Source organism: Suricata suricatta, chromosome 7 (genome assembly GCF_006229205.1).
Source record: "Suricata suricatta isolate VVHF042 chromosome 7, meerkat_22Aug2017_6uvM2_HiC, whole genome shotgun sequence".
Lineage (NCBI taxonomy): Eukaryota > Metazoa > Chordata > Mammalia > Carnivora > Herpestidae > Suricata > Suricata suricatta.
The window spans coordinates 13,469,435-13,494,374 of NC_043706.1; the positions used below are offsets into that span (position 1 = coordinate 13,469,435).

Here is a 24,940-nt window from a genome sequence, read left to right on the forward strand (position 1 = left end):
AGGAAGGTATGAAGAGCTACGGATATGAACTCCCTTCCCAAACCTGCGTTGTAAGAAATGCATCCATGCGGTGGGCCAACACTTTAACTCTTCAAGTCAAAGAGGATCTTCCCAGAGAAGCATGGGAACAAGCCAGTACAGCCACAAATTAATCACAGATCCGTTTGGAACAGCCACCTAAAAGGAATAGTCCACCAGGTCCTGAATGTTCTCTCGCATCCAGGACGGACCGCTCCCAGTTTCCTTGTGCATGAACGGCATCCTCTCAACTCTAATACTGGAGGACTCCAGAAAGGACGCAAAAGCAAAATGTGTTTTACTCAAGATAAGCTAAAGCTTCCCTGGTCTTTCTATTCACTTTAGGAAGCAAAAAAGAGTTTTTAGTTCATTAAAGAAGGAATACAAACACTGGGCAGGGGAAGAAAGCATTTACTAAGATCTAAGGGGCCACACAGAGTGTGCACTGCACATAGGTGCTCTACCAGTGAGGCTGTGAACCAGCCACGGTTCAGCTCATGAGGCACCAAAAGTAGGGTCCCTTCTGTACCTGACTGTCCCAGAGGCACCTGAAAAACGAAGACCTATATTTGATGGCCCCGACGGAAGGAGACATGGTGTAGTGGACAAAAGCAGGCATTACATATAGGTATGAAGTGTTGGATTCCATTCCTGACTTTGCTACTTATAAGAAATGTGCCGTTGGGGCGCCTGGGTGGCTCAGTTGGTTAAGCATCCAACTTCGGCCCAGGTTATGATCTCATGGTCCCGGAGTTCGAGCCCCACATCGGGCTCTGTGCTGACACCTCAGAGCCTGGAGCCTGCTTCAGAGTCTGTGTCTCTCTGCCCTCCATTGCTCCTTCTCTCTCTCTCTCTCTCTCTCTCTCTCTCTCTCTCTCTCTCTCTCTCTCTCTCTCTCTCAAAACATTTTAAAAAAAGAAGAAAGAAATAAAAAAAAAAAAAAAGAAAGAAAGAAAAAGGTGTTACCAGTTAAGTATTTTGGAAATGTGTTGACTCGGCCATGAAACAGGGATAATAAAATCTTCCAGGTGTCTCATTAGGATTAAGATAAGATTGATTAAGCACAATATGTTCTAGTCACCAAACCGTTTTTTCCTCTTTTAGAAACAGGGGCTCCAGAACTTCAAAGAGTCTGAAGCATTTCTAATAGTCACACGCTCTCTTGCAGAACGGGACTTGCTATTTATAGGTCAATTGCTTCTTTATTTTGAGATTCTCCTATATTGCGTCAGAGATTACTTATGCAATTCACTCTTCTTTGTATAATGACTAATAAAACTAAATGGAAAGGTCAGGACCATGACTAGATCAAGTGCAAACATGGTAGTTATTTATGTTTCCTGGCGGTACCCTTCTCCCTCTCATTCAACGTTCAAGGACCAGAACCACAGGGTCAGGACTGACTGACTTTCGTCCTGCCTGAAACAAACGAAAAACCCACACAAGACAATGGATGTCACAAAACAAAACACAGTGATCCTCAGACACGTAAGAAAGGATGGCCCAGCTCCCAGTCCTGAGAGAATTTCCAGGCCACCGCCTTCGGATGGGGAAAATCAAGCAGGAGTTGAAGGAATTGAAATGGAGGAAAAGGGAGCTGAGGTTTGCAAAGGCCCCGGTATAGAGAGAATCTGGAAGGCAGAGTCCTGGAGACAAGAGCCACACAGAAAACTCCAGAGCCCCCTCAGGAGTTCACAGTGAACCAGCAGGCACTAGTGAGGAAACTATGGAACGTAAAGTACCTCGAGGAAGAATTAGAGGTAACCGTCCCCAAATCCCACACGGGGCCGGGAACGGTGCCTGCACCTGCTAGCCAAAATAGCAAATGCCATTAGTCCGCAGGGCAGCAAGTATGCATCCGGGTCGTGTGTGAGCAGTGGGACGAACACAACCCGACCGAAAACACGTCTCTGGCTCTCTCGAGCAAAGCTGAAGTGCCAAGATCCAAAAGGACCAAACAGCCTCCTACAGGGCTTCATCACATTGAGGGCAAGGCTCAAGAAATACAAACCTAACCAGAACCCAGAGGAAAGCGTGTGAGGCCGACGCCCAAGAAGAAATCATTAGGCAAACAAAAGAGCAGGAAAATATGACCTCGAGAGAGGAGAAGCATCAGGCCATCTGAAACTGACCGTAAATAATGCAGGTGATAGCATCAGCAGACAAGTGTACTAACGCCCCCACCAGAGCTGTGGTCCTTAAGTTCACAAAGGCAAAGACGAAGCACATTAAGAGGGCCACTGAAGATGTGGAGGATTATTCAGAAAGGCCAAAATATAACTTGTAGAAGTAAAAACAATATGAAGTTTTTTAAAAAAAAACAAACAAAAAAAACTTCTGCAGATTATAGACAGAAACTACCTAAAGTAATGGGGGCACTTGGGTGGCTCAGTCGGGTTAAACATCCAACTTCGGCCCAGGTTATGATCTCATGGTCCTGGAGTTTGAGCCCCACATCGGGCTCTGTGCTGACAGTCAGAGCCTGGAACCTTCTTCGGATTCTGTGTCTCCCTCTCTCTCTGCCCCTCCTCTGCTCGTTCATTCTCTCTCTCGCCCCACTCCCCCAAAAAAGTAAACATTTTTAAAAATTTTTCAGAAAGAAAAAAAAAAAAAAGAAAGAAACTACCTAAAGTAAAACATGAGGGATGGGGGTATGGGGGTGAGAAAATTGGGATAAAATGATCAGCCACAAGGAGCTGTGGGTCAACATTGAGCAGCCCAGCAACTGAGAAACTTAAAGGGGAAAGCACACACTACCAGATATTTGCAAACCTACTACCTCTGAGGTTTCCAAAACTGACAAAATTTACAGAAGAAGCTCAGTGAACGCTAAACACAAGAAACAAATTATTCCAAGGGACATGGTATGACTGAGAAGAAAATCTTTAAAAGTAGACTACGAAAAACAACACTTCTTGGAGAGAGTTTTTAAAAAAGAAAACACTGACAGAAGACTTCTTGTTGGCAACAATGCGAAGCAGGAGACAGTGGAGCGATATCTTTATAAAACACTTTGTGGGGAGGGGAACACCATCCTCAAATTCTATAATGAGCAACTTATCTTTTTACAATGAAGGTAAATTTCCGGGGCGCCTGGGTGGCTCAGTTGGTTGAGCATCTGACTTCAGCTCAGGTAACGATCTTACGGTTTGTGACTTTGAGCTCCGCGTCGGGCTCCGTGCTAACAGCCTGGAGCCTGGAACCTGCTTTGGATTCTCGGTCTCCTGCTCTCTCTACCCCTTCCCCACTCACACTCCATTTCTCTTGCTCTCCCTCTCTCTCTCAAAAATAAAGGTAAATTTCTGGGGTGGCTGGCTGGCTTCGTCGGTTGAGCATCCGACTCTTGATTTCCATTCCCATCATGGATCTCACAGTTCGTGAGTTTGAGCCCCACTTCAAGCTCTACACTGGGGGTGCGGAGCCTGCTTGAGACTCTCCCTCTCCCTGGCTCACTCTATCAAAATATATAAATTTTAACAAAGTAATAAAATGAAGGTGGATTTCTTAGGACTGGAGGTAATCCTCCAGTTCTTATAAATACGTATGTTACTTTAAAGAAGGAAGACCTGAAGACCTCCAGACATACAACAGCTGGAAAATCCACCCAAGACCAGCAGACAAGTATTTAAAATCCTTTCAGGCAAAAAGGAAAATGACCCCAGAAAGGCAGATGAAAAGCTGATAGTCTTGAGGCTTGACACATCTCTACTTACCAAATGTCCACACACACACACACACACACACACACACACACACACACACACACACACACGTATATAATCCCATATACTCATTTACTATATATAATTCAACAATTATTTTCTGGTTATTAAAGGTCCCACATAAAACTCCATTCTGTAATTTTGCCCCTTCTTTACTTCCTGTAGAGACTACATTGTAGTCAAGAGAGCTGTGGAATTAAAAATTATAATAGTACTCATCTCTAGTAGGTAAAATAGTCTTCAAGACTGTAACAAAACCATCTGTAACACCCTGATCAGTGGAGACGTCTAAATCTACACCAAAAATTAAGAGGAATAGAATCTTAAGACTATTTGTTGCTTGTTTTGCTTTCAATCTTGGCAATAATAGCAAGTATCTTTAACACCAAACTAAGACTACTGGGCTGACTGGGTGGCTTGGTGGCTGTGAGGGTGCGACTTCGGCTCAGGTCATGATCTCATGGTTCGTGGGTTCAAGCCCCGCGTCAGGCTCTGGTGCTGACAGCTCCAAGCCTGGAGCCTGCTTCAGATTACGTGTCTCCCTCGCTCTCTGCCCCACCCCTGCTCATGCTCGGTCTCTCTCTCAAAAATAAACATTAAAAAAAATTTTTTTTTTAAACATTCGACTGAACTACTAGTGCATTTTGTTAAAAGGGAAGCAAACATTTAGACTTTTAAAATTCTAACTCTTCAGGATGTTTACAGTGAATAACTCCAATGTCTAACAGTGCCAAGAAGGAACCCTGTGCATTTGGACCTATCTTCCTTCCAAATCTGGAGGTAGAAAAGTATCTTGGATCTCCAAAGTAACTCAGAAGAGAAATAAGGAAAAACCCCCATAACTGACCCCTCAGCTATGAAAGGAATACCTATTCCAAAGGGCCGGGAGAAGGCTTACCACCTTCAACATTTATTTCTGACCAGAAACGCAAGATGATTCTCCCATTCAAAACCCAACTGACTCAGGCTCCAGGCTCTGAGCTAGGTGTCGGCACACGGCCCGACAGGGGGCTCGAACCTATGAACCGCGAGATCATGACCTGAACCAAAGCCGGACACTCAACTGACTGAGCCACCCAGACGCCCCTTGGAGTTTCCTTTCAAAGTGCGTCAGGGATCTGAGCAGTTGGTAACTAGCAAAAACAGAAGCCTCCCCGCCCGCAAGATGAAACACATGGTGGGAACGGAACCTGCTCGCCAACAGCCCATCTTGGCAACCCTGAACCTCATCCCATTGGTGACTGCTCCACACAAGCCAATGACCTGGTTATTTATGCAAATCTCAGTGGAAGAAATCCATGCTACAGGCCACAGGGTCCTTCCTATGGCTCAGTAACTTCAAAAGAGATACACGCCTACACTTTTCCATCTGCCCACAGATGGCGGGGACAGTGTCACCGCAGTGATGATCACAGTCTGTATAAATCAAACTTCCTCTGAAACAGGGTTGAGAAGTCCCCAATAAATGCGCATGCTCATGCACAATTCATGTGTCACATTCAGGGACGGTTGCTAATCAAACAGTATCTAATACATGGTACTCAGCACACCCCTGGGGGCTCTTCATAAAGAAATCCACCTTGTTAGCTGCACAAAAACCGTCATGAGATGGTTAGTGCTGTTAAAGACATTTTAACAAATAAGGAAACTGAGGCCCAGCAATGCTGCAGAACCTGTCCAAAGGCACAGGACAAGTCGATGCTGAGCCAGTATAAGAAGCCACGTGGTCTAGCTCCAGTCCTTACTGTTAATCCAATGCCACACGCAAGGTCCCCTGGACAGGTCCCTAAAAACTACCTCTGTCGTTACATTTTGCCTGCCTATTCCCCCCACCCAAAGATAAAGTAAAGTAAGTAGACAGTTAATTTTGCTGTATATTTAGAGTGGTCAAGTGACCCCTTTTGAACCATGCATTTTGCATCTTCCATTTACTTGCATTTAAAAGCATACTGTCACACACCGACTTCTCTGCACGCCACCTTCCTTTCCATAGTAATCCACAGTCCCAGAACCATCCCTCCAGAGTTTCTCAGTCCATCCACCCCTGACGGATGGAATCTGTCCATTGTGGCTCTAGTAAAACTTGTGTTTTCTGCAAGAACAGGACGGGTATTGCCGGTGTAACCGGATGGAGAGGGTAAGGGGCTAGGTAGGCATGGCCACCATCAGAATCAGAAGGTGATTAAAGGCTCAAAGTCCCTATAGCATTTCCACTCTACATTAATGTTTAATTTCTAATGTCAGCTACCCCAATGATCCAAAGGCAAGGAAAATCAACATCTAGGGATTCCCACCAGCTCGGAGGCCCCCAGATCTTCAGTGGCTGGGGTGTCTTGTCCATCAAAGAGGCTAAGAGTTTCCAGAGAGGGTGGCTTTTGTTTTACAAAGAGCAAGGACTTCAGAGAACTGTCCTTTTAATGGCAGGGTAAAAAGATACCTTTCTTTCAGTTTTGCCTCAATGAAGAAAAATAAATCCTACGGAAGTCCAGATTCTTTTGCTTTATGTATGCCAAGAAGATCCCCAACGTCAAGTAAAACCAAAGTCACCAAGTACATAGAGCCAAATGTAGCAAGCAGGGGAGGGGGGGGTCCCTACAGAAAAATAACACTTTGTAAACACATAAGATGTTTGAACGGAAGACTGAAAAATCACGTGACAGGCATCATCAGAAAATGGAATTGCTCTGATTTCCAGGGTGGAAACTGAAGGCAAGGTCTAAGTGAGGCTTGCTCAGTCTACACTTCGTGTCTTCATTTTCCTTACAAAACTCAAACACAAATGACCTTCTCCCTCCACTCCCAGGACAAAAGGCACGTGAACTGGTGATCCTAAAAGCCACATTTTAGGAAGAGCAATTATCTGTACAGGGATGGCTCGCAATTCTCGAAGAACAGAGAAGGCTGTGTTCAGACCAAGGACATACACCATAGCCTCTAGAAGTTTCGGAAAGTGTTTTATCCCACAGAGCCTAAATGCCTACAGAGAACCCAAGGGATCAATCACAAGACATGTTCCTCTCAACCATATACACACAATATATACACGAGACTCGGGGAATTTTAGACACAAGGTAAAAAGTAGGGTCGAGTCAACAATCCACCACATGCTCCAAGTGACATTTGGAAACAATCACTTTAAGGCAGTTACTCTGGGCTCGGCTAGCCATCAGCAGAGACACCACACCCCATCCACTTATTAAAAAGGTCTAATATGTGCAAGATAACGGAAGGCTGAGCACTGATGGCTGGCGGAGCACTGACAAAGCCCCAGGAATTCAGACTTCAGTTCTAACCATCTGTCATCGAAGGCAGGGTTCAAACCAAGTTATTTATACTGAATATTCATACTTAATACCAATGATGGATCAAAACAAGTAAGCTCTTTAAAGCCAGAAAGCATTAAATTATTTTCTATTGGCGATGTACCCTACGACACTTTAGCCCCAATGACCCTATCTATTTGTAAACTACAAACTTCCTCTCCTGTAAATTCCAGACCACCCCCGATCAGCCCGAAATCAAACCTAACCTGTCAAATCGTAACCTACGTTATGTCCCCAACGGATTTCACTAAGTAGAGGGTGGTTATAACCAAATAAAATGCAGCTATGAATCCTTAATCCAGTTAAAACAAGGTACTTGGCACACGAATTAAAGCAGATTAGCGATGGTCACGTTTTCCTTAGATTTCAACCTGAACAAAATTTCTCTTTTCCACCATCCTGGAGAACAAAAGTTAAAAAGACTGATTTGCACACAGCTGCCGCACAGCACCGTGCAAAGAGGGGGGCCAGCAGCCCCGGCAATGGAGAAAGGCGCTAGGGGTCAAAGACAAAGGGCCAGGGTCATCGTCCCCCGCCTGCCTTCAACCAAGAGAATTTACCCTACCAATCTTGGGCACCACCCCCTCAGGCTGGAGATCTTTCCAGAGGTGAGAATGATTGACAGGGTGCAGCTATGGGACTGGGTGCCATTTCCAAGCCCACTCACGGACTCTTCCTCCCCAAACAGAGGCGAAGGATGCTGGATGGACGACCACCTGCCCAAGTATGCGAGCACGGGTGGTATCACACGTCCCGATGTACTTCCTGACGGGATTTATAACACACACGCTCCAACCCCCACTCTTGTGAGGCAGTGTCTCTCCAACTGGAGCAGAGCAAGAAGTGTATGTGGCCAAGTCGCTGAAACGTAACATGGTGGTCACTGACACACTCCCCCAAGGGACTTTAAAGAGAGCTTGCTGGGTGTACTAATAACAGATCTGGGCCCTCTTCTAGGACCCAGTGCAGAGAATTAAGAGGAAATGGTAACACGGGTTGTGTAAACAAAGACACTGCATGACTGAGGCGACTACACGAAGACTGAGTGCGTGTGTCCACTTTCAGACCAGAGTCCAGTTCTGTGAAGGATTCTAAATACCTAACACATGGCCACTCCATGCCCTTCCTCTGAATTTCTACTCTGTCCACTTCTTTGTTAGAGACGCGCATCTAGACCGTTTCCAAAAGGTAATTTAGAATTCTGTAGAGTCAACAGAGACAACCAGACCAAGGGGATTTTTTTTTCCTTTTCCCAACCTCTCCAACGACCAGGTTCTAAGAAAAAGCCCTTAACTGAGTCATCCAGGAAAATCTCGAGTATGAGGATGGGGGGGTGGGGAGGACAAGAAAAGAAGAGAAGAGGAAAGAAGAGAAGAGGAAAAAAATGAAATCTAAATTCTACGAACGGGGGAACAACACATGAGGAATGAAATAAGGCAGGTGACCAGCAAGGGATCTTTGAAACACGGGACTAGAAGCATTATTCTAGAATGTCACTGCTGCTGTTTGACAGTTGCTCATAGCAACTTCCCTCTCAAACTCTCAAGCTTATTTAGAGAGTCCTTTAAGGGGAAAAACCCGAGTAAATTTAAAAGTTTCAGGAACAATCCCACACCCGCCGACAGCTGAACACCAAGCCCCCAGCTTTCCTGAGGAGGGAGGAAGTTTTTTGGGAACACCATGTTCCGTTCTTCACATGGTTAGGAATGGCCCTCCACAGGCACAGCCAACATACCACTGAACGGACTCCAGCAACTGAGGAGACTCGACTGCCAAAAAAGGATCGGTGAAGACAAGAATTACAAGCCGGCAACCCTTGTGGCCGACTCTCAGGGCAAGAAGAGGTTCTGTTTGGCCCAGATCGTTTTCTGAGGGGTGTTCAGTTTTAAGGACAATTGGACAAAAAAAGGAAAAACCGGGACACGGGGTGTGAAGCATCTGGAACCCTGACTCCTCTGGGAAAACCGGGAGGCAGGGGGAGGGGCCCAAGTTCACTCCCCTGGGGGAAAGCCTGGGCCTGGTTTGTGGCCCCTGGGGGAAGGCGCCAGCCTTGGGTACTAACCTTTTCCTCGACGGCCCTTCTTCAAAATCTGAAGAACTAACATCGTTGCTAGTTGAGGACACCTGGGATGCATCGTCCTTCTCATTCTCTGACTGTTCTGACGCTGGTCCTAATCCCTTAGACTGGCCATGACCAAGGAGCCCTACAGGTGAGAAAAGGGGACAAACACTTAAAACACATGACATCAGGAAGCAGCGCTTTACCACAGTTAGCCCTCACACAACGGCTGAGGAGGACAGACCAGAATTCGGGAAGAAGAGGAGTACAAGGTACGGGTCCCGGGGGCGCCTGGGTAGCTCAGTCCGTTAAGCGTCCGGCTTTGGCTCAGGTCATGATCTCGCGGTTTGTGGGTTCGAGCCCCACGTCAGGCTCTGTGCTGACAGATCGGAGCCTAGAGCATGATTTGGATTCGATGTCTCCCTCTCTCTCTGTCCCTCCCCAGCTCAAACTCTGTTTCTCTCTCTCAGAAATAAACATGTTTTAAAAATATTTTTAGGGGCACCTGGGTGGCTCAGTCGGTTAAGCATCCGACTTCGGCTCAGGTCATGATCTCATGGTTTGTGGGTTCGAGCCCCACATCGGGCTCTGTGCCAACATCTGAGAGACTGGAGCCTGCTTCAGATTCTTGTCTCCCTCTCTCTGCCCCTCCCCCATTCGTGCTCTGTTTCTCTATCTCAATAATAAATAAGCATCAGAAAAATTTTTAAAAATAAATAAAAAAATTTAAGAAAGGGTACAGGTCCTTTCTGGTGGGACACCTCATCCTACTTTAGGCCCAGGAAACAGTTTCGATAGTAAGAAATCCAAGCAAAATCCTGTAATACAATCCACTGCAGAGCTTTTTTTTATTTTTTTGCCCCGAAATAAACACCTTTGGGGGCTGGGGTGGGTGGTAGAAAGAAAGGCACCTCATGTGTTACCGATTCGAACTGGTTTTCCTCCAAAGGGCTGAAGACATACTTCTAGAAACACTGAAATCCTTTTCGGAACAGCCTTCAAGACCCACGCAGGCAAAGGCATCGCTATTTTGGAGCCACGGCTTCAGTCGGTAACTAGAAACCCCACTGCACACCCCAGTCCTCCCAGCAATCCAGTTCAGAAGACAGTCCCGTTTGGCCTTGACGGTCTCACAGGACACGGATTCTCTAGAACTGCACGTAGGACACCATGCAAAAGAGGACGAGGGAGTGTGGTGTTTTTTTCCTGTTTTTTAATGTTTGCTTATTTTTGAGAGAGAGAGAGACAGAGCACGAGCAGGTGAGGAGCAGAGAGAGACAGGGAGACACAGAATCCGAAGCAAGCTCCAGGCTCCGAGCTGTCAGCACAGAGCCCGACACGGGGCTTGAACTCACCAACTGTGAGATCATGACCTGAGCCGCAGTGGGACACTTAACTGACTGAGCCGCCGGGGGCCCCTATGATGTACTTTCAAGAATCAAACTGGAGAAAGGTCCCAGGGAAGGGGCTGTGCCAAGGGGTATAGAAGTATTTTAATAAGCACTAAAGCCACACTAAAGGGGGGGGGGGGGGGGGATGACACGACAGCTAAATTAAAAAAGCCTGGCTGGTGTTCTAGCACCCAGACGTCCCTGCCTCTAGGGTCCCAGACACAAAGTACTAGCAGTGAGAAGACGGCCCCAAAGCAAGCCTCCGCAGTGATGGGCCCCCAATTTCACGATCTAGGTACCAGCCTCCCGGGCACCCGCGGCTGGGAATCCGTGTTTGGCTGTTAACACCAAGGCCCAACGTACAGTGTGGCCCCCCGATTTTTGCTCTTCCATCCCACCCAACTTTTTGTAAGCACTTTGCTCCCTGGGTTAAATCCCTTTTTGGATCAAACACTTAAGAAGGGTTCCTGTTCCTGGCACTGGACACGATACAGAACCCAGGAGTGCACAGACGTGGTAACGTCGTCTGAAAGAATGTGGTGCGCGTGCACACCTAGTCATCCATTCTCCCGTCATTTCAGAGGCAGAGGGATACTCTAAGGTTGGCAATCTAACGCGAGGCAGCAGATCAATCCCATGGCGGCGCTGGGACCCGGGCTGCAACATGGAAATATACACATACACAACTTCCCCGATTAAAATGTGGGGGCCTATGCTGGGAGGCAAAAAGGAGACATTAATTATACAGATGTGGAGGAGCCTGAGGGTGGAAGCGTGGTCCGTGCCCACTGGTCACCATGTAGGTACCGAGCATCTGAAATACGGCTGGTGAGACAGGAACCTTTTTTCTTTTAAGGTTATTTATTGGGGACGGGGGCGAACAAGTGCAAGTCAGGGTGGGGTGCACAGGGGGGAGAAGGAGGGAGAGAATTCCAAGCATGCCGAGACCATGACCAGAGCCGAAATCAAGACTCAGATGCTGAACCGACTGAGCCACCCAAGTGCCCCAGAGAAGGAAATTATTTTTAATTTTAATCAGTTGAAAGTTGAACCTTCAACAGTTCTATATTAAATTTTTGTAATATTTTGGGATGTGTTCGTGGGATAGAGCCAAATATATGAAAATCAATCCTACCTGCCTTTAGATTCTGTAACAAAGCTCTAAAACACTCATACATAGGTATTAACTACATAAAACTACGCTACATAAAGAGCACTTTATAAGGCCCCAGGGTGGGGAGCGAGACTACAGAAAACAGTAGGATGAACACAGACAATACTTAGAAATTAAGCAACTGGCCAGGGATACACATCCTATTGTAAAGAGGAGAAAGGTGAATGACCGCACTTGCAAAGGATGGAGAATTCAAAGTAAAAACTGAGTTACACACCGTATGCAGAGTTAATACAACGGAGCCGTCTTAAATACAAGCTCACCGTTCATGGAATTCACCTTTTTCAGTAGCCCGGAAGTCCACAAAGGAGAATAAAGCAAGAGAGGGAGGGACGAATGGAAAGTCATCCATTCTTTTTTTTTTCTGTACTATTTTAAGTTTTTCATCCTCTGTTCATCTTTTTTATGTCTTTATTTTATTTTGAGAGAGACAGAGTGAGCAGGGGAGGGGCAGAGAGAGACAGGGGGAGACGCAGAATCCGAAGCAGGCTCCAGGCTCTGAGCTGTCAGCACAGAGCCTGATGCGGGGCTCGAACCCACGGACCGTGAGATCATGACCTGAGCGGAAGCCGACGCTTATCCGACTGAGCCACCCAGGCGCCCCTCTCATTTACTAACACCTACCATGTGCCCGGGCCCCTGGGGTTACAGGCATCATCACTCAAGATCTAAATCCCGGTGAGGAGGCTGACCGACCAACACACGCGGAGCAGCTGGGACGTGCAAAGACGACACTTTGCATTTGTTGGGCAAGGAATGAAGTGACGGGGAGGAAGGTGAAGGTGAGTCAGGGGGGCAGGAAGCAAGCTCGCAAATACTAAACCAAGCAGCTGGGAATGTGTGATATACCTACAAACAAAACCCAAAAACAGGTGGTGGTGGTGGTGCGGAGGAACAGGGGGTTGTTCCGAACCTGTATTCAGACCAAGCAGGAAACAAGTGAGGACCGCACGCGGTTGGGTGAGGCTCGGTCAGACCGTGCGGTGCGGTACAGAACACGGCCTTCTGCACTTGCTGCACGAGCAAGCGGCTGGTGAGGGAGCGCGTGACTTAGCGGAGGAAAGTTCAATGACCGCTCCACTCCTGCCCCTCTGACAACCATCATCTCTCCAGATCATACAGCCGATTCTCGAACTTGACCATGAATCAGAATCTACCTGACCAGACAATCCCCTCGGCCTCACCCCCAGCCTGTCCCTATTCTAACAAGTCCCCACAGGAGGTGGATACTGCCTTGGCCGGTCCGCGGCCCACAGTTTGAGAACTGCTACTGCAGGGGAAGGCAAGGTTCACACCAGAGCCACTGGAACGCTCTGTGCAAGTGTGAACCAGAGGGGAGAGGACAAGGATGACCACCCAGCCTGTCATGACACGAGTCAGTGTGAGGCATCCAACCCCACAGTTCCATGTGGGTCATTCTTCCACCTTTCATCAGGGACTTTGTGAAGGGAAAGGTTCTCTACACAACGTTTCACAAAGCTCAGAGTGGGCCAATGCCAAACACCACCGAGGCAGAAAAAGCAGTACTCTGAGGGGAGAGGAAAAGCGTTTGGGGGCGCAGGGGGCGGCTCAGTCGGTGAAGCGTCCGACTCTTGGTTTCAGCTCAGGTCATGACCTCGTGGTTCAGAGAGCGGTCTGGTTCACTCTGGGTGCACAGGGCCGCTTGAGAATCTTTCTCTCCCTCTCTTTCTCCCCCTCTCTCAACTGAAAAAAAAAAAAAGTTCAGGGGCGCCTGGGTGGCTCAGTCATTGAGCATCCGGCTTCAGCTGAGGTAATGACCTCACGGTTCGTGGGTTCGAGACCTGCGTCAGGCTCTGTGCTGACAGCTCAGGGCCTGGGGAGCCTGCTTCTTTTTCTATGTCTCTCTCTCTCTCAAAAATAAATAAGACATTTAAAAAAACAAAAAGGTTTACAAAAAAGTGGTCACATCTAAGAGGCCTCCATGTGAAAAGGCACGGTTTTCTCCCCTTCCAAAAGTCCCAAGTGCAAAGTCAAGAGGAACCGGACTATGAAATTTTACACCCATTTCAAAGACAGAAGTCTGACTCTCTTTCCCTCACTGGGGACACTGGGGCCCCTACGGAGGAACTGCCTGCCGGCCATCGCAAACGGGAGCGGCTCGGCTTTTCAAGGCCTTTGGAAAAGCACACACCAGTTTGTTCTCGTAAAACCGACTTTCAATTTCAGTACTCCCGTCCTGTACCGCGAAGAGTTATTTTTAGTCAGGCAGCGGTCTACCTGGTTGGACAGGCCTGGGTTTCTTTTGTGTTTCCCCCCACCCCCGCCCCCACCTCCGGTCACACCTCTGGTGTAGTGGCCACCCCTTTTCATTGCGAGGGTTTTAATCCAAATCGTAGGCCGCTGATCCACGAGGGCCAGCGCAGCCAGATGCAATACGATTCCTCAGGGCAGAAGAGCCGTTATCAGAACATCAGGCAAGCTAATGCGCCTGCCTTTTCTTCTCCCCCCTAACAAAGCCGGGCCGCCAGTTTTTCTGAATTATTATTTTTAGCTGATGAGAATCCACAGTTACATCACCCCCCCACACACATTTCAAACACACAAACTGGTTTTCTTTTCCCCCAGCCCCTCCGCCGACGAACCCAGACCTTCGCTGGGAGTGGAGGTTAGACAGAGGAAGCGGGATGGCCCCAAGATTCCCTTCTCCCCATATTAGCATGTGTCTCCTCGATTAATATTCAGTAGGTTGAACTTAAATTAAGCCACGTCTATTGTCTTTCACAAAAGCAATAAATAGGAACTGAAAATTCCAAACCACTGCGAGGGAAGGCAGCTTGCGGACCGCCCTGCGACCCCGGCTAGCCACCGGCGGCTGCCAGGAGGGGCAGGTCACCGGCCTGAGACCACTCGGGCCCGCGTCTCACAGGCTGAGAACCCCAAAGAATTGAGGGCACCAGCACCGAGCCGTCAAATTCCGGAGCTTCCCAGCCTACCTCCCCAATTAGCAAGGAATAAAAAGACTTTCAAGGCAAAACACCAAAAAATGGCTTCTTTTCTATGCCTGGAACAGCATCAGCAGAGGGTTAGGAAGAATGTCTGTCCTTGGACGGCTGGAGATGGAGAAGCAGGATCTGCCTCTTGCTTGAACACTCTGGGGGTGGGGGAATCCAAACACAAACAGGCCAAAGATCCTACTAGGCCATGAACTCCAGCGAAAACAACTGAGGAGAGTACAGATTTCAGAACACCAGTGCAGCACAGGGAGAGAAGGGAATCCTTTGTGAACACGGCAGGGGGAGGGGGGGCACCTTAAAATGTGCAGCCTTATAATTTTATGTTTTAGACACAAAGAAGTTTCACCAGCCATCCTGAATGCCTCTGTTTGACAAAAAGCAGTGCCTAAAATGGGTTAAAGCAAGGGCTAGGGAGGTGTTGGGGGGGGGGGGCGGAATAAGGAGACTTTTAAGCTGTCCCTGGCTTCCAAAACATCTGGAGCACACCACACGTATTAGCATATCAGGGAGAGGCCGAGCAGTGGGCTTTGTTGTGGAAGAGTTGCACAAAAGGTAATTCTGTATTATCCAGCCCAGTGCCCGTCTGTCACCCTGTCACCGCGAGACAAGGTATCACATTACATATTAAACAGTCAAGCATCCGAAGAGAGCTTTCATTTTCATCGGCTGCGTGCCTGCGTGTGGGGGGGGGGGGGGGGGGGGGGGGGGGGGGGGGGTAGGGATGGCTGGCGCACTTTGATTGAGAGGAAAATTGGAAAGACCGCCCCCCTTGGCTGAGGTAGGACCCTCCCTGAGGCATTCAGCATGCACAGTCTAGGTCCATTACTATGAAAACTAAAGTCTATTTTTTGCCCCAAGTTTCAAAGGAAAAATAAACTGGATTGTTTGCTTTTAGCTTTGGGGTGCCAGGGAAAACCTGACCTGGGCCAGCTTCGCAGGTTCAACAGGAATACGGACTTTAAGCCCAACTGGAACACACCTGGGGCAGCAGCTAAACCTCTGGATGGACGCTAGGGTCCCTGGGAAGGGGGTGGGCAGGGCAGAGAGGTCCGCCAAGTCCAGAAGGGTCCACGGACATCCTCCCCACATCAAAACGCTGAGGTGGATGACAGCAAAGGACAGTAGGGAGGCACGATGTCACTGCCACTCTCACGGTCAACGGAGCACAAAGGAAAGTGGTTTAATACCTCGGCTTACGGAAAATAATGATCCCTTCTCTCGGGAGACTGGCGCCTGGGCAGAGAGGGCTCCCCTTTGTCAGCTACGGAGATTTCCCATCCCAACCGAGAAAATGCAATCCCAAACTAAGTCCCGATGACCCTTCCAAAGAGCTCCAAGATAAAGAGACAACACAGGCTTTTGTTAAGCTTAACACCCAAGGAGTCAAGAACCAGATAATCCCACAGGAGCCCTTTACCACCACTACCCTGTCCCCACAGAGCCTCCCTTGTGTGCACGAGTTCTTGAAAAAAGGTGTTAGCAAAAAACCAAACAAGAAACTGATGCAGTAAGAATTAGTTAACGTGGAGACGTCGGGCCACTGGGTAGGCAAGGAGGAGGTCTGCTTCCATCCTTTTTCCTATTTCAGAATCAAGCAGATGGCTAGACTGGAGACAGCAGAGCGGGGAAGGGGAGCAGAACCCTTGGGCCCAGAGGGCATTTGTCACCTGGAGGCACAAAGGAGCAGCCAGCACACAGGACACCTGCACACACACAGGAAGGGTGAGCGTGAGGCTGCTAAGCACCGAAACAGGCCCTATTCTGGTGCTCCAAACCCCAAATGAGTGAGCACCACCCGGAGACAAAAGGCCGGCCTCCTTCCCACGTCCTGACCAGCAGTCACGAGAAGAAAGAAAACCACCCTCATGGGGAGGCTCCAACCGCCACCACCAAAGAGCCACAGCTGGACCTGGATACAAAATCACTCGGTGGGAAGGAGCCGAGGTCTAGAGTTCTGGACGGGCCCCGGCAGCCACTGGAACTCGGCGGACCACAACGGCCCAGCAAGGTCTACCGCGCGTTTTGCACCCACCCCTTCGCTTCTGTAGGGGTGACGGGCTCTTCCTCCTGACATTCCCCCTCTTTCCACCCCTGCTTCCTCCTCACCAGGATTTTCAGAATCATCACGACAGGTAGAGTATCTTGAATCATAATAATTGCCGAAGCGGAAACATCATGTTTCTCCACAATGAGAACGCAGCGCTCTCGACTTCTGCATGCGATCATCAATCACTCCTCCATCCCAGGCCCTAACTCCTCAGGGTCCACACCCCAGCCCGATACCTTATTGATTTTTGACGCGGGCAAACCTGCTGAAACAGGCTCACCAGGCGACCTCGTGTGACTGTCCGGCCGAAGCGTGAATCCTTGGGATCCCCGAGGACGCACAACTCCAGCTCGCACCGGCCGAATACAAGGGTGCCCCTGTACAGATGGCCCAGGACCCACAACCCCCGAGGTGGAAAACCGCCTTCCATGTTCAGAGGAAGAGTGCTTAGAGAGGATGTTGCATTTAGGCCGGCGTGGAGACAGAGCTACAGAACAATGGCATCGCTGCTGAGCAAGGAACTTAGGAGTCCATACACAGTAGAGGTAAAACCCAGGGCATTTTTAGAGAAATTCTTTTTGAGATAGCTTAATAAGACCAACACATTCAGATAACCAAACCACACACACACACACACACACACACACACACACACACACACACAATCAGATTTTTCCCGAATCATGTAATTTGCACTTCTCCAAAGCGGGGAGAGCCACATACATATACAGCAGGTGCCTGGACAACCAAGGATAGTCTGTCTTTAATTACCACGTGCGGGTGTATTTATCTCTAACGCTGAAGATCATCGACTGCATTTACCCCACAGGTGAGTTACCAACTGAAACGGGCTCTTGAATATGAGCAAGTCTCTACAAAGTGACGCAAAGCTGGCTTCGACGCACATCAACAAATCCCTTAAAGTTACTGGTTTGTGTACTAGTCGGTGCCGATAACCAGGCACAACTCCAAATACTGTGTCCTGACATCCTACCCAATCCGTAGAGGAGCGCCACACCCTTACCCCTAAAACCTCTCCCGCTGCTCCTGCTCCCTCATACAATAAAAACGGACCCCAGAGAAGTTCTCCGGCAAGGCTGGAGGGGCAGCAGTTTCCCCGTGACCTCACCGCCTCACTCACAAACCCAACTGCACACCCACTTTTCAGATGAATATCATAAGAAAGGATTAAGTGGGCTACCCAAAAATTAAAAACATAGAAATTTTAAAACTACTAACAGCAAGCAAGTTCAGAGAGGCCTGCTCCCTCCCAGAGCAACATTCCTTCTCCTACTGAAACCTAATGGAAGCAACACAGAAAGCAGCCCTCTAGGAACGCGGCCATAGAATCTGCAAAGATCTGAGCCATCTAAAATTGATGGCTCCGAAAATTCATCTGTGTTTATGTCTAGTAACGCAAGCACAGATGAATGCACCAACTATGGGAGAAACATCGAGAGCATTCGGGGTTTACGGCTTTAAGGGCTGACCTAGAATCACTCAGCATCTATTTACATGCCTCAGTTTCCTCCATCTTTCAAGGAAGGAAGACAAGGGGGAGAAAGAAAGTATTAAGGGAAACGAAACCATGCACGCTGCTGATGAAGGAAACCCAAGCCATGGTGAGGAAAAACTAATTAACTTTAATCAAACATCTATTTTTAAATGCTGGGAAATGATCACATAAACTGGCAATAAAATAAAGGGACCAGCCATAGCTGGATGGCGTTCAGTCCCCAGAGAAACGTCTAAATTCATACAGGCCTGGCTCAAACTGCAGATTTGTCCAAAATGGTCAACAGAGCTGAATGCTTTAAGGACGACATTAATTCCCCTCTTGTAAATTTCCACAGTGCCTTTGCAGGAGCCACCATTGCCCCCAGGGAGGAGACCACAGCTAAAAGAATATTAATATTAAGCAATTGCAACACTTTTTACATACTCCTATACAGACACATCTAGCACCTTGCCATCCATAATGGATTTCATCAGGACCCCAAGCAGGGAAAAACCACAAAAGGCCTATTTCTCCAACAAAAGCCGCAGCAGCCGGAAACAAACCTCGAGCTATTTGGTTTTTATTGTATTTATAGGAACAGACCTTCTATCCCAGGTTCCTCAAGATAAGCCACCAAAAACTGCACCTGACAGACCCGTGGAGCAGCCATCCTCCTCAGAGCCGGATCATTGCAGAGAGACAGAGAGGAAGAAGGACAGAGGGAGGGAGGAGGAGGGAGGAGGGGGAGGGCGGGCGAGCGCGGCTCCCGAGCACTTGTCAACAATCCACCCCGGTACGTAATAAGCAGGCGGCAGTGCGGATTCCGGCAGTGCAGATTCCGTGCGGCAATAGGACGGCCGCACAGCCCTGGGCCCGGGGGGAGGGAGGCGCCGGGGAGGGAAGGTTATTTATGTGCAGGGGAGGGAACCCAACACCGAGGAGGAGGGGTCTGGGCCGCTTTCTCCCCCTCCTGATAAATTGAGATGGGGGGAGGAAAAGAGGGACTAGCTTTTCTCCATCGGGCAATTTCCCCCAATCTGCAATGCAGACAATTCCTTATTTGAGAATTTCTGCGACGGAGGAGGGGGAGGGGGGAGGCAGGACACCTCTGATGGGGGCGGTCAGTTTAATCGTCCACACTTGTGTGCCCAGTCTGTCAGACCGCCCCCGCCGTGCGCACACCGCACCCCCTCCCCGTGGACGGCAGGGGGTCCGTGGCACATTTTCAATGGCATCCTTTTTTAATATCCTAATCTGTGTCATTCAGCACTTGCCTTTTATTTATTTTTATTTGTTTTTTTGGCTGGGAAACCTGGGCAGCGATCCAGACAGACTGCAGAAATCTCGCTCCGCATGCTCCTCCTCCAGCCCGCCCTCCCCCCTCTTCGATTCCAGCTACCAGGGCGCTTTATTACTTCTGTGATGACCGCTGCCTCCCCCACGCACATAAATTCATCTAATCTAATAGCACAGAAGCTGTTTCTCCTCATTGTTTCTTGAAGATCTGTCACAAAACGGGCTCTGTGGCCTGGCAGCTGCTGGGGGTGGGGGCCAGTCAGAGGCAAGAATCCAACACGGCTGGCCAGCTCCCTGGCCTGCATCTCCCTTCATTTGTCATAAAGCTATTTGATTTTAAAAGTCAATTCTTCTGAAGCTTTTGAACTTCAGCTGCCGATTATAATGTTCCAAACACATGCTCTGAACACCGCCCCACACTCTACCCTTTATGCCTTTCCAATGGATGGGACAAGAGAAGATGGTGGCGTGCCACCTAAGAACCCACGTGCCATTTAGTTTTATGGCTAATTCATCCAATGGAGCCAGGAAGGCACTGCCCTTACTATTACTTTTAGTTAGTTGTTGTTTAACCATTAAAGGAGCCCCTTCGGGCTTTACACACATTACATACTTAGACCTCACAAAAACCCTGAAAGCAGACGCCAGCTTTGCTCACGGCTTCTGGTGGACAGTTACCCAGATCCGGAGATTGTTCTTTCCCTGACAGCGATCCCCTGCTTCCTAAATCACCAATAAATCACCAAGGTGTATCTAGCTCCCTCACTTTTAGACACACAAACAAAAATATCAGCGGGGAGATGATGGTCTTTCCCAATTCCTACCGGCTAGCCACTACTTTAAAATCAGAATTCCGAGTCCGGCCTCAGAGACAATCTAGCATAATCCCCCACTTCGCAGATGAGCAAACAGAGGCTTGTGCAGGTATAGTTCTCAACCAAGATGAGAGCTACTTCCTCATAAGGTCTCAACAGAAGGTCATCCAGGAACGGGGCAAGCGAACCCACTGGAAAAACCTCATGATCTAATTCCCCGTAGAAGGCACAGGGATGGAAAATCCCTCCCCAACCCTACTGTGCTCGGCAGGAGCCCACAGAACAGACCCTCACCGGGTTCTCTCGGGTGCAGCAGATCCCTAGGATGTTGAACAACTGTTTGGCACGTATCCCACAGCCGCAGAAGTCCTACACACTCAATTAAAGGACATTTAAGGGATGGCTATTTGGCTTTTTTCCTCTCCTTTTCTACTGAGACTTGGCTTTTAGATCCCTCAGTAATCAAAAGCACCCAACACAGAACTGCAAGTGGGGTCCGGCACTTCTAAGAAAAGGTTAAGAAGAAAGGTGGAACCGCAAGACCTAAAATAACTGGCCAGAAACACACCTTGGGGGTCATGGATGGAGGTCAGCCTTAACATCCAGCTCTGACGCCTGCAACATGGGAGTGTACCTAGTCGTTTGGGGCTTTCTTCATTTTTTTTTTAAAATCTCTACTTTCCCTGACTTCGTGGCTTCTTCCTCTTTCCGATGTCTAGAAAGTAAGTACTTTAAAATTTAGAAGATAAGACCTAGTAACAGTGTTGGCCCAGACTGTTTTCACTTCCAAGACCATCGTCAGGTTCTGATCGTGCAACGCCTCATTCCCCAACATGCACGCTTAATTAGCCCCAGGTGTCCACTTCCCGGACCTGCGCGCTGCTGCTGGGTCAGGACAAGAGCTGAAAAGCTCTTGGCTCCGCACTCCAGGAGCTTCTGGATGGTTCCGATAAAATGCTGGTTACCCAAAGAGGAAATGCATCAACAGGACCAGATACAGGGGCTTACGGCAGCCTCCGGGGGACACATAATAGAAACGGAACAGGGTTCCGTTTCTGAACAAAAATACCGCATTCAATACTGAAATTCTGAGCAGCACTGGGTAGAGCAGGGGGAGACAGGCCAGATTCCAAGGATGCTTTCTCTGTTCCTACTACAGACCGCATCACCGGCAAAGTTTTAACATTCAAAGATCTGAGCAAGTCCAAAGTTTTAAATGAAGACTCCCCAAATGTCCTCAATTTCCGCCTCCCTGCTTTAGTTTAATGCCCGAAATACCTGTAAATAAACGCACAGCCAAACCCAATTACTAAAACATTACCTATATGCTCCACCTACCCCCCGCTTCATTATTTTCAGTTCTACTTCTTACATACATGTATTTGTGCTATATGATTTCACTTTGCTCGATTCCGAACCTCACAAAACGGGATCGCTCTGGGTTAAGTCTTAGGGGATTTGATTCCCCCACCCCCACCCCACCAGCTCAACACGGGGTTATTACTAAGATCACCCATCCATGATTTTGCTTATTCTTTGCCCATTTTCATGGTCGTTCATCACACTCCCCTGTTAATGATCTCCCCCAGGGTCATCGAAGTATCGCCCGTTTGTTGGTGTCAGGAGCCACGCTGCAAACATCCTTCTGCCTGTCTTCTGGAAAGCACGCACTGGACTTTCTCTGGGATACGTACTGAGAAGTACAACTGTCAGAAATCCTTGGATACGCAAGTACGAGTTTCCAAGTTCATGGCAAACTGGCTTCCAAAACAGGGGTCAACTTTTGCTTGTGTAATCGCTGTAATCTCCAAATGCATAAGTATAAAGTCCTGTTACCTAGGACTGCAGAGAACGAAGTAGCATTTAGAGTACTTTGAAGAGATGAGAATTTCAGGAAGGATCCCTCATCCTAAGGAATGCTATGTGGCCGGCCAGCTACATAACCACCAACCACGTAATTATCACCTAAGTGCCAGGACATCCAAGGACGTCCACTGCTCCTAGGAGCTTCAGAACGGAGGACCCAACGGCCATGTGCCACCGTTTCATTACCTCCCACTTGGGTCAGCTCCAGCAGCCCCGCCACCTGCACGTAGCGTCCTGAAAATAAGTGACTGGAGCAAACCCCAGTTGGGGATTTGGATAAAATGTGAGAGCGCCATTCACTCACACACCTTTATCAGATTTGGGGAACAAATACTGCGGCGCTGATTAATTAAAGAAGCTGCTTCGTAAGCATGCGGACTTGTTTTATTCATGTATCCAATCAAGGAAGTCCGCTCACATTGAGAGCTGGGACCTAACTCCTAAAGGAAAGACAGGCCTTACAAAGTTCGAGCAGTCACCAAGCAATTCTTATCATCCATGATCTGCTTTCAAAAGCTCTCCCGTGTCCCGCCGCCTACGTAAGTGACTGCATACAAACGGTGACACCTTACCAACCCAGTGTCCAGAAAACCACTCATCACAAAGAACGAACAGGGTGAAGCGGGTTCACAGGGTTGTAGAATCTTGAGAATTTCACAAAGGAAATAGAGGGGGTTGATGATCACACTGCATCAGCCATGTGTTGATAAAGACACATCTGTTATTTGGGCTGAACTACATGATATCTTAATTTTTTTTTAATGTTTTATTTATTTTTGAGACAGAGAGAGACAGAGCATGAGCAGGGAGGGGCAGAAAGAGGAGACACAGAATCTGAAGCAGGCTCCAGGCTCTGAGCTAGCTGTCAGCACAGAGCCCAACGCAGGGCTCGAACCCACAAATGTGAGATCATGACCTGAGCTGAAGGTGGACGCTTAACCGACTGAGCCCCCCAGGCGCCCCAGAACCACATGATATTGATCATATCACCTACGCTGTGATAAGAAGCCAATGCAGAAAGTGATCCGCAGGGCTAATATCTGTCTTTCAAAAATATTATTCAAGTGTGGGCCCTTTACAGCAGCCAACATAATAATAAACATTACTTGTTAGAATTCTATTTAAGTAAAAGTTAATACACTGGCAACATACCAAAAGGAATTAAGTACATACGGAGTCTGGCTTGGACCCTTTCCAGGAGGGCTTGGCAATTCCGGAAGAACTAACAGCGTTCAACTGTATAATTCATATGGCTGGTCCTACAGCCACGGTGACTTCAAGGCCACACTGTACAATTATAAAATAATACCAACAATTACAAGGCACAGTAGGGAGATCGAGGCTGGGTGACTGTATATTAACTAGTGAAATTTGGTTGCTATGGATTTAGTCATGAATACCAATGAAATGGCACTACAATTAAAACAGGAAGTTCAAATTCAGAAGCTCTGAGAAAAGGCAATGTTCCACCAGGTTTTTCTTATGTAAGGGGGGAAAAGAAAAGAAAAACCAAATGGGCTACAGGGTGGCTCAGCTGGTTAAGTGTCCCTTTGGCTCATATCATGATCTCATATGTTATGGGTTCGAGCCTCACGTTGGGCTCTCTGCTGTTAGTACAGACTGATGCTTCAGAGCCTCTGCTCTCTTCATCTGCCCCTCCCCTACTCACCCTCTTCTCTCAAAAAAAAAAAAAAAAGCATTAAAATTTTCTAAATAAAGAAAACATAACTGATTTGCTGAACATCTAGTACTAAAGAACCTTCATGGTTTACAGCACACACACCAGAGTGTAGACAAGGCTGCCTCGTTCTAATCCTACCCTTCATCGACTGTGTGAACTTAAGTGGAGGATCAGTGGATGCCTTCCGTTTCCTCTGTTAAATGGGCAGGAAACCGTGATTGGTTAAGTAAAGGCATTAATTATACACATAAAAGGGTTAATGGTACATAGTAAACACTGTTAAGACTTACCTATATGCCTTAATAAACTTTGGTGCTAATGAATCGTGCTTTTAATTATTTGGTTGTAAAGAGACAAGGTAAAATAGGTTTTAGCTTTCAATCTATTTTTTTAAATGACTCAGATAATGGATTTGTAAAAAGGTAAACAGAGAAATGATGACAAGTTAGAGAAAATTAAAATGTTGAGATTTTGAAAACATGACCTGCAGAAGTATCAAGTAAAATTCAACCACAATTGCAACATGGTCATCTGGCCTACTCGGAAAGAAATGAGTAAGGGGGAAACTGTTTGAGAAGGACTGAAAAGTCCTCCCCTGATAACTCAGGTCACAAACGAAGAGGTGTTCCTCTCCTCCTCCAATCTGATTCTGACAAAACCCCTACTCCCATAGGCTGGTAGGGTGGGAATAAACTGAAAAACTATTTCTGGAAGAGCGACGTGGTCATAGATGCCAATATGTTTCAAGTCTGTAATTCAGCAAGCTCGCTTCCAAAAAGTAACAGAAGATATTAACGAGAGAAAGATTTACGTGCAAGGACTTCAACATAGTTTAACAATTCTGTTGCCCCTTTTACTGGCTCAAATTCTATCTGCAGGGGTGCCTGGGTGGCTCAGTCGGTTAAGCGCCGGCTTCGGCTCGGGTCAGATCTCACGGTTCGTGGGTTCGAGCCCCGCGTCAGGCTCTGTGCTGATGGCTAGCTCAGAGCCTGGAGCCTGCTTCGGATTCTGTGTCCCCCTCTCTCTCTGACCCTCCCCTGCTCTCACTGTCTCTGTCTCTCAAAAATAAATAAAA

The 24,940-nt window shown here is 47.9% G+C and overlaps 1 protein-coding gene across 1 annotated transcript in view; it reads right to left on the minus strand.

Annotated features, from left to right (window-relative positions):
• JARID2 (jumonji and AT-rich interaction domain containing 2) overlaps positions 1–24,940 on the minus strand; it is a 260,643-nt gene that overhangs the window by 92,511 nt on the left and 143,192 nt on the right. The window contains exon 3 of the mRNA XM_029943136.1: positions 9,126–9,267. Coding sequence (XP_029798996.1) covers positions 9,126–9,267 — 142 coding nt within the window. The remainder of the gene's footprint in view (positions 1–9,125; positions 9,268–24,940) is intronic.